Source organism: Prunus dulcis, chromosome 2, assembly GCF_902201215.1.
Source record: "Prunus dulcis chromosome 2, ALMONDv2, whole genome shotgun sequence".
Lineage (NCBI taxonomy): Eukaryota > Viridiplantae > Streptophyta > Magnoliopsida > Rosales > Rosaceae > Prunus > Prunus dulcis.
In genome coordinates this window covers 20,349,828-20,359,163 of record NC_047651.1, presented here as the reverse complement: position 1 = coordinate 20,359,163, position 9,336 = coordinate 20,349,828, and the positions used below count along the sequence as shown (strand labels likewise).

The window sequence follows — 9,336 nt, the reverse complement described above, 5'->3', positions numbered from 1 at the left end:
TATCAATATCATTTCAACAGCTACAACCGAGTGAGTTCGCATACAATAAGAAGAAGACGATTTGGAATAGCAGGAAAACTCCACTATCAATATGAATGGTGTGGTTTTGTTCAAGGGTACATGCATGTGTATGAAAATTGAAATTGTAAAAAAAATATGTAAGAAAAGGGTTGGAGTAGAATCTAACCGTGAGACGAATAGAAACACACAGTACATACAAACAGCAAGAGGCAGGCAATTAAAACAGAGACTAGGCAGGCAAAGGAGTGAAGGAGGGAGGGAAGGAGGGAAGGAGGGGGCCATGAGTGCACAAAACCAAAGGCCCCAATATTTCTGACACCAGGATTCCCACACTTGTTGCTTCCAACACTCTACACGATAAAGTGGGTTTTTTTTCTTTCCATTTTTAATATATGGGTTTGCTCTCCTTTTTCCTCTTTTCTTTTTCTTCGTTTACCAACTTCTCCATACAAGGAAATCAAAGCCTTTAAAGGAAGAAAATTCTTGCAGCCTTTCCTAGACATAGAAAGATAGATCGCTCTCCCCACCCCCCGTCCTTCATCACTCCACCCACCACCTCCTTTTTTGACTATCGTCTCTCTCTCTCTCTCTCTCTCTCTCTCTCTCTCAATAATACATTCATTTTTGTTACATTGCCAGTGGGCAAATGGGGGTGCTCCAGTTACTAGCTACAACATTTGAATATGCATTTTGCCATACCTAGCTTAGCTAGCATTCTTTTTGATTTGTCCCTTAAAGCTTTGTTTCTTTAATTCTAATACTATTAATATATGGTTTTGTTTAGTGTTCCCAATGGCATGTTGTGCATTAACCGTTGTCTCTAGGGTTTAACTTTTTGTGGCGGTCTTGTATACTGAAAGAAGCATCTGTAGTAACTAGAAAGGGGGTACAGTTTCTGCTTTGATCTTCCCCATTTCATGTAAGATACTTATTGCTTAATGTATATTCCAAATCTAGTAATAAAACATTGTTATAATCCTTTAATTCATGTTAATTTCAAAGGATTTGTAAATTGATAAAGGTCGATCAAATGCAACACCGCCCGCCCAGAGTCACCAATAATCTGAAAAAGATAGATGGAATTTGAAAGAGTGCCAATAATTATAAGGAAATGCAATTACTCTTTCTTGTCTCTTGATTTTGTATCCCAGAAATTACTGTGTGAGATTACGATTTTCCTCTGATGTGAATATGTTTTGCAATCTGTCTGTTATCTGCTCTTACTTTTGGAATTATGCTTTGATGGTGTCAATGTCATGCACAGATGCTTTGTATGTGAATGCGTCAATCCCTGTCCCCTTTTAGCTACATAGTTGCACATCATCTATATGTAGCACAGTTTGGTTGGACCCTAAGAACACAGAAAAAGTAATTAATTAGTTAAATTGAAAAGATTAAATATGCTAAATAGAGTTTTCCAACTTTTAATTTCGCTAGAAGAATCTATTTGAATGAATATAACGTTTCCAAGAAAGAGCCAATGAGATTGCTAGAAATTAAAGTTCAATTTCCATCATGTGTTTCACTGGATCTTTAGAATCAAAATCTTATCTTTGTCAGAGTTTATTGATGAGAACTCGTTATCCTCGTGGAAAAATTCCTCCTCCCAATTAGCCTACTGATCCTAATTATAATTGGTTTTCAATTCAATTAACTATATTTGTGAGGGCCAATAAAAACCCTCCACACAAATTTTATAAATATAAAAGAAGAAGAAAAAAGAATTGTAGGAAGATTATTTTCTTGAAAACCATATGGTTGTTGTTCTTGGTCATCTTCATGATGTTTATCTACAATCCACATCCATGGTAATATCAGGTACTCAAATAAAAAGGAAATCCTTTCCTCTTTCAACACTTGGTCCTTTTGAACGGTCGCATCATTGTTCGTCCATTTGTGGGCAACATATACAAAGCTCTATTAATGTAATTATATAGTTAAAAGTAATATAGTTTCAAGGCTGGAGCTACGGATCTCAGTTCTTAACCCTAAACCTTAATGAGATTAATTGGATTATCTATGCATCTTGTGTCGGTGTTAAATTCACCGGATTTTACTTGTTGATTGAGGTTTATTAAACAAATTAATAATAATGGTTTTAGTGTATAATTGAAATTAAGATCAATGATGATCATAAAGTAGAAATACAAGACCATATATATTCTGACAAGGCCTCTGCTTTTATATGTCAACCCTAAGATTTATTGTGTTGGTGGCCAATTTGGACAGCTAAAGAGATTCTTGTTAGATATTGACTATTCGTGGAAAAATCGCATAAGGTTAGAATATCATTGGGAAATTTGGCGTTTGGTCTTGTGCAAATGAGGACATTCCACCGTGCTAACCCTTAACCCCATGTTAAAATTGAAATCTACACAATTGCAAACGAACAAGAACAGGAAGAGAGAGAGAGAGAGGGAGAGAGAGAATTAATTATTTGCTATCAAAATCAAATGTCATGGTCGCAAGGTAGGTATATATAAGATATATATGAGATAAAAAGGCTCCATCTAAACAGAAAATTAATTAAATAAAGTATGTATGAGCTCAGTTTTAACATATTCTGATTAGTTAATAACATGTGATTTAGATTAATATTAATATTAAAAGGGTTTTTTAAGTGGGATTATGGGATGCAACCTGTATGGACAGAAGTAAAGGTGGAATTAGGTAGAGCTATAGCTAGCAAACATATGTCATGGATTATTCTAAATTGAATACCTAAACAAAGAAGTGGGGGGCTAAGTACAAATCTATGTTGGTGAAGTAAAATAGTATAAGATAATGAATTGGTAATAAAATATGTGTGAAGGGCATGAAAAAGGAAAAAGCTAGGAAAGATAAAGATTAAAAGAAGGAAGTGATGGAGCAAAAAGGAAAGGGGAAAAAAAAAAAAGAAAAAAAAAAGAAAAAGATGCATCGATAAATTATGGTATTTTCTCCTTTTTCTCTTTTTGGTCACTTTAATTATTATTATTTTTATTTAAAGGGAAGAGAAAGTAGAGGAGGGGGATGAGGGAATCCAAGTGTTCCAAGCACTCCCAGACAAAGTGAGGTTCAGAGAAGAGAAAAGCAACCTCTGCTTTACGACCCAGAAAAGGAGATTTCAAACACCATAAGGCCTTGGAGCTTAGGAAATTGCGTGGTTATTAACCCAACCCAACTCACTCAACCCACAAACAAACCAAATTTTTTTTTTTCTCTCTCTCTCTCTCCCCCTCTTTGTGATCTCTTTCTCTCTCTTCGCTGGCTTGGTGCCTATATTTAGAGGCAGTAGCTGGGGGTGCAAATCCAACCCCACATTCTCCTTCTTTCACTCTGAAAATCACAACACAAAAATAACCCCGCAAAAAAAAAAAAACAAAAAAATTTAGGCTCTATCTCTTGAAACCCTTAAGTTTAGGTCACTGGTCTGCTTTTTTTGTGCCAATTCAAATGGGTCTGAGCTGTGGGGCTTTGAAGCTCCATTTTGATTATGACCCAGCTCCCATCATTATCCCGTTTATCACTCTACCCTTCTGTGTGTGTCTCTCTCTCCCTCCCTCTCTGTCTCTCTCCCTCTTCAATATAAAACCCCCTCTCTCTCTCTCTCTACCACTCTTTATACCCCTCTTCCACTTTCCCTTGTCTTGCCCACTATAGCCATGCCAAAGCTTCTCCAGGATACCTACTAGCTAGCTCTACAAAATCTCATTTGCTTCAAATCCATGCATTCTTAGTTCACTCTCTCACAAACCCATGTCATATCAACAAAAACCATTCATTCTCACATCACAGATATATATATATATATATGTGTGTGTGTGTGTATATATATACATATGTATATGTATATATATATCCACAAACACACACCTAACTAAATTCAGGAAAGGTGGGATGTTGGGTTGGCGTGAGATGAGGTCTTAGGCTTGGATATATTGTCCAAACCTAGCTAGTAAGTTTGAGATATATTTATATATATATATATAAGCTTTTACATCAATTGATCTATGTCGTTTGTATATATATTATACATATAGCATGAACATACGCATAGATATACAAAGTATATATGTGCCTGGCTCCCTGTATGCCATTTGCAGAGTCCCACCGAACATCGATGGCCTCCGTGGATGGCGTATGAGGAGCCATGCATATAAACGCATGTGTTTCCTGTGTGTGTTTCAGTACTTTTACATTCATTCATTTTGTTCTATATTTTCTTCCCAACATGCCAATTCTGCAGTCTTCAGGGGTATTATGGTCATGTTGGGCAGCATTGTAATTTCCCATGTTTGCAGGATAGCTAATGCGTCTGAGAAAAAGGTACTTCATCTTCTTCCTTGTTTCTTCTTCTTCTTCTTCACATGGATGTTAGGGCTCTTCGTTCTCTGTCTATGAAAGTGTGAATATCTGTGATGACATGCTTTACTTTTGCAGAGAATAATTATGGCTTCTGAAATATAAATTTGGCATTTTACTCCTTGTCACATGTATTTTCCATCATTTCACCATACACATGTAACGAGGGCTTATGGCTTCGGCCCAAATTCCGGTAAAAATTAGAAGCAGCTGGTTAAGAACCTCGCTTGGTCCCTGACAACATGGAAGTTACAACTTTCCTTACATGTTGCCCATCATGACATGACATCCATCCATGACATCCATCCATCCATCCATCCATCCATGTCCATCCATCATGTTCCACGCTTATCTCATGGACACTTCTAATGACCTCTGGTCCTAACCTTGTTGACTCACCCCAAAAAGGAGCTAATTGTTTTTCTTTTAATCTGTTTTGTTTTTATCTTCAAGTTTTGTTCATCTGATTGCTCAGTTTTAAACCTTCTTCTTCCAAATTAACATGGTGATTCTCCCACTTGCGTACAATGGACAAAACCCATTCATTTTAGGCCGTTGGTTTATAAATCAAAACCAAAAGGTTTTTTGTTTTTTATTGTTTTTTTTATGGTGTAGATATATAATAAAAAAATGAGTTGTGTTGGACCTGTTGGAGATTAGATTAGCTAGATTACATTACCAAATAAAAGAATGAAGCTAGATCTTTGATTTGATTTGAGGGACATGTTCAATTCAAGGGCTTCAGATAAAAAAGGAAGTGAGAAGGCAAAGAAACCAAAAAAAATAAAATAGAAAAAAAGAAAAGAAGTTTTGCCTTATCATCAGTAAATAAATAGATAAGATTTTGATTTTCCTAGTTCCTAGACAATTTGATCATATTATTCCTTGTCCTGCATGCGTACAGCTTGCAGATGCTATACAACGAACGTTTAGAGAATATGCATTTAGCCTCATCTGCCTTGCTTGCTGCTATGTATCTTATAGCACATATCATATCATTTTGCCCATTTCCCCATTCGCCCTCTCTCTCTCTCTCTCTCTCTCTCTCTCTCTCTCTCTCTGTCTCTCTCTCATAAAATTGCCTTGGACTTTAGTCTCGGAGTATATGGCCGGACCGTAGCCCCACTAAGATTGTAGGGAGCAAACGACCTGGCCAAGTTTGTAGAGCCGCTAGCTTATGATTTGCTCAACTCTACAATCTTAGTCGGATCGAAATGTAGCTCGGCCCAAGTTCTTGTAACGCGGCCCAAGTCGTCGGAGACTAAACTTGTGTGGCTTGGTTAGTTGGTATCTTCATCTCTATATAAAGTATGAACAGATAGGTAGCTAGAGAATCAGAGATCTAGAGTGATACAGAACCGTACGACTGGGCAGGGCTTCAAGAAAAAGAAAAAAAAGCAAAAGTGTTTAGGGCAGCAGCAGGAGGACGATCATCATAATGGCTATTAGGAATCTCATACACTACAAGCAGACTGGACCACATCTCTTCTATGTCTCTCTGTCTCTCTGTCTCTCTATCTCATTTAATAATTTTTTCTCTCTCTCTTTTCATCAATTGGCCAGCAGGGAATATTGTATACGGTCAAAGCAGGTCAAGAAAGGACATTTCGTCAGGCAAAGAAAATGGACCACCTTTGAGATCTCCTGGGAAATAGAAATCAATTACTTACTGCTGGGTGGGATTTTTAAAATTTCAAGTTCACTCTCTCCATGCCCCATGCCCCATGCCCTCCTCAATTTTCACACACCCAACATTCTCCTGCGATTGGCCAGCCCAGGGGCGTAGGGCTTAGTTTAATTTGTTCTAAATAAATAAATCAATGAATCTTCATATTCTTAAAGTTTTTTGCTTGAGGACATAGATATAGTCAGATGTGCATGAATATGTACCAGCTAGTGTAAGTGAGGTCCCACCTAAGCTACCTTCTGGGTTATATGTGTATGTATAGATTGTACACTCCAAGTGTCTCAGGAATAGATTCTTTCCCAATATATCTGATTGAATTCCAAATGATATTCTTGCCGAGAAATAATATATCATATGACCATTTCAATGGAACTGATATATGCTAACAGTAATGGAAAAATTAAACATTCTATGATCCAGCTTCACATATATATATATGGGAGAAATAATGTTTATGATCTCCCCAGCTATCTCACAATATAAGATGTTTATGTTGTAAGACCCGGAATTTGAACTAATTTCTTCTTTTTTATTTCTAAAATGTGTGATCTAAATATAGAGGCTCGGCATCCTTGAATATACATACCCAATTACATGGTGTTACGAAATGTGAGATTTTATTATCATAGATATTCTTCATGACTATATATATGACAAATTTTGCACCACTACTTCCGCTAGGCTAGGCTTCTAAGTCTACGTTAATAATAATAATAATAATTTAGATTCTAAAAGGGTAAGGTTGGGGGCTTGGCATGGTGGAGATATTGCTAAGTGGTGAGCTTCTATCAGTCCTGTGGGCTATTTTTAGGTCCATCTTATCAGTAATAACTCCTGGCTCACAAATTTCCACGTTCATAAACAAATTCATTGTCATCTCATCCTTGATGTTCACCTCATCCTTGATGTTCATCATCGTCATGAGCTTAATGGCTGTCGACATGCGGGGCCGGAGGCTGCATTTCTCTTGTACGCAAAGCAGACCCAACTTTAAGAACTCGATGGCTTCTGTTTCTGAAAAGTTTCCATCAACTTCAAGCCTAGAGTCCACCAGATCCACAAGCCTCTTGCTCTTGTACATTTCCCATGCCTGCATCCATCATCCATGTCTCACTTACTTTATTTATTAATTCACATTTTAATTCATTAATTGCATGTATAATTAACATATCTATATTATTAATTAGGTTAATTTTATCCAAATTTGGTTATGTTTTGTTGTTTTAGGTATTACGTGTACTTTTGTATTATGTGTTGATGAGTAGACAGATTAATGTGTATGCATGTGTATCACTTTCTTGTCGGAAAACCAAAGTTGATTATAAGTTCAAACTTGTCATGTGCACAGTTTTAAAATAATGGTTGGGGCCCTTGTGCTACTGTTGTGAAGAGACTCAAGACTTTCATCCATTCAAAAATGGGATGATTTAATCTTATTTAGTAATAAGAAAAACCCTCATTTTATTTTTAATACAAGCAATGCTTGAGGAAAGTAGATTCAAACATATGAGTCAGACACAAAAATAATTTACTTGAGCTATAAGTTCTTTACAAAAATCCTCATAATTTTATCAATCGATCATGAATACAAGGTATATAAATGCTTAACGATTTTAAATGGACAAAGGCCAACTTATATAAATAAATAAAAAGTAGATAATTACAAAGTGATGGATTTTCATATATAATTAGAGTTACACGCCTACCTTTTGGACAAGATAATGTTCTCCAAGCTCTAGATCAAAGTCAACTGCAGATCTTCCACTGACTATTTGTAAAATCAACACTCCAAAACTGTATACGTCTGACTTTCGGGTTAGGTGTCCAGAAATGGCATATTCCGGAGCAAGATAGCCTCTGAATTAATGCATCAACAACAAAATTCACCAATTAATAATATTAATAGCAATCAAATTAAGCCATGCAAAATGAATCTATTGGGTTGGAGCCAAACTTGGACATGTTTCACTTACAATGTTCCAGCCACTCGTGTACTGATGTGAGTAATGTTTTCTGGGAATAGTTTTGACAATCCAAAATCTGAGATTCTTGGATGAAAGTTCTTCTCCAAAAGTATGTTGCTGGCTTTGATATCTCTGTGCACAAGGTGTGGTTTTACCTCCTCGTGAATGTGAGCAAGCCCCCTAGCAATTCCTAGACAAATTTCTCGCCGTACCCTCCAATTCAATTTTGACCTAATTTTCTCCTCATCTACTTAATCAACAATTAAAGTGATCGATTACATATTTTCATGGTACTCGTGTATTGATATGTAACAACTTTATCATATTATTAATTTGGATCACACGTTCAAATATAATTCTACTATAATCAAATGCAGATTGATAGTTTGACAACATAACATGTCAAATTGTTTGATAAGAGAAGATTTCTCTGTTGTCATATATAAAGTGGAAACAATGTAGCTTAATATATTTTTACCTTGCAACATGTGTGCGAGGCTGTTGTGCTCCATGTAATCATAAACAAGAATTCGACGGCAGCCTTCGATGCAGCCACCGCGCATCTTGACCAGATTTTGATGGCAAATGTTGGAGAGTGATGCTAGCTCGGACATGAACTCCCTGTCTCCTTGCTTTGATTCAGCTGAAAGCACTTTCACAGCCACATCTACTCCGTCATTAAGTCTTCCCTTATAAACAGATCCAAATCCACCTTCACCAATTTTATTGGATGGATGGAAATCATTGGTGGCGACTTTCAATTCTTTGTACGTGAAGGCGTGGACATTTTGAAGAAATTGTAAACCTAATTTAATGAGAAGATAGCCAAGAGTTCCATATCAATACATGTACATTACAGGTACTAATTAATTATATATGTAAAATTTAAAATTTAAAAAAAAATTTATTTGAAAGGCTGGTTGATAATAAACCAAAAAATGAAAACAGAAATAAGAAAGTGGAATTGGATTATGATTAGCTGATGAAGGTTAATTTTTACAGAAAACATTGACGATTATGCTTACCGTGTGTGTTATCATCGACGATTCCAGGTGAAGAGAAACATTTTGAGCAGGGAAAAGAGAACTTCATGATTTATGGTTGTAGGAAAATTGAGCTAAAATGTATGCTGTGTCCTTCACAACTGGGTTTGATTTTAGCAAATTTGCAGACAAAATCACTTCTGAAGTTCCATGTATTCGATTCGAAGGAAAGTTGCACTTATATATAATTGTCTTATGAATCCAAATGTGAGCGAGAGAAGTGAGATTGTGTTTACATAAATAAAATAGTAGTCATTGACTGCTACAGATTGTTCTT

At 36.2% G+C, this 9,336-nt stretch overlaps 1 protein-coding gene across 1 annotated transcript; it reads right to left on the bottom strand.

Annotated features, from left to right (window-relative positions):
- Positions 1–4,968: 4,968 nt before the first annotated feature.
- LOC117620159 (putative serine/threonine-protein kinase) lies at positions 4,969–9,108 on the bottom strand (the record flags this gene model as incomplete). Its single annotated transcript, XM_034350290.1, has 6 exons — positions 9,042–9,108; positions 8,495–8,821; positions 8,026–8,263; positions 7,759–7,909; positions 6,795–7,142; positions 4,969–4,986 (listed from the first exon to the last, which is right to left on the bottom strand). Coding segments are annotated over exons 1-6 (1,149 nt in total), but the record flags the coding sequence as incomplete, so codon positions are not given.
- Positions 9,109–9,336: the final 228 nt, after the last annotated feature.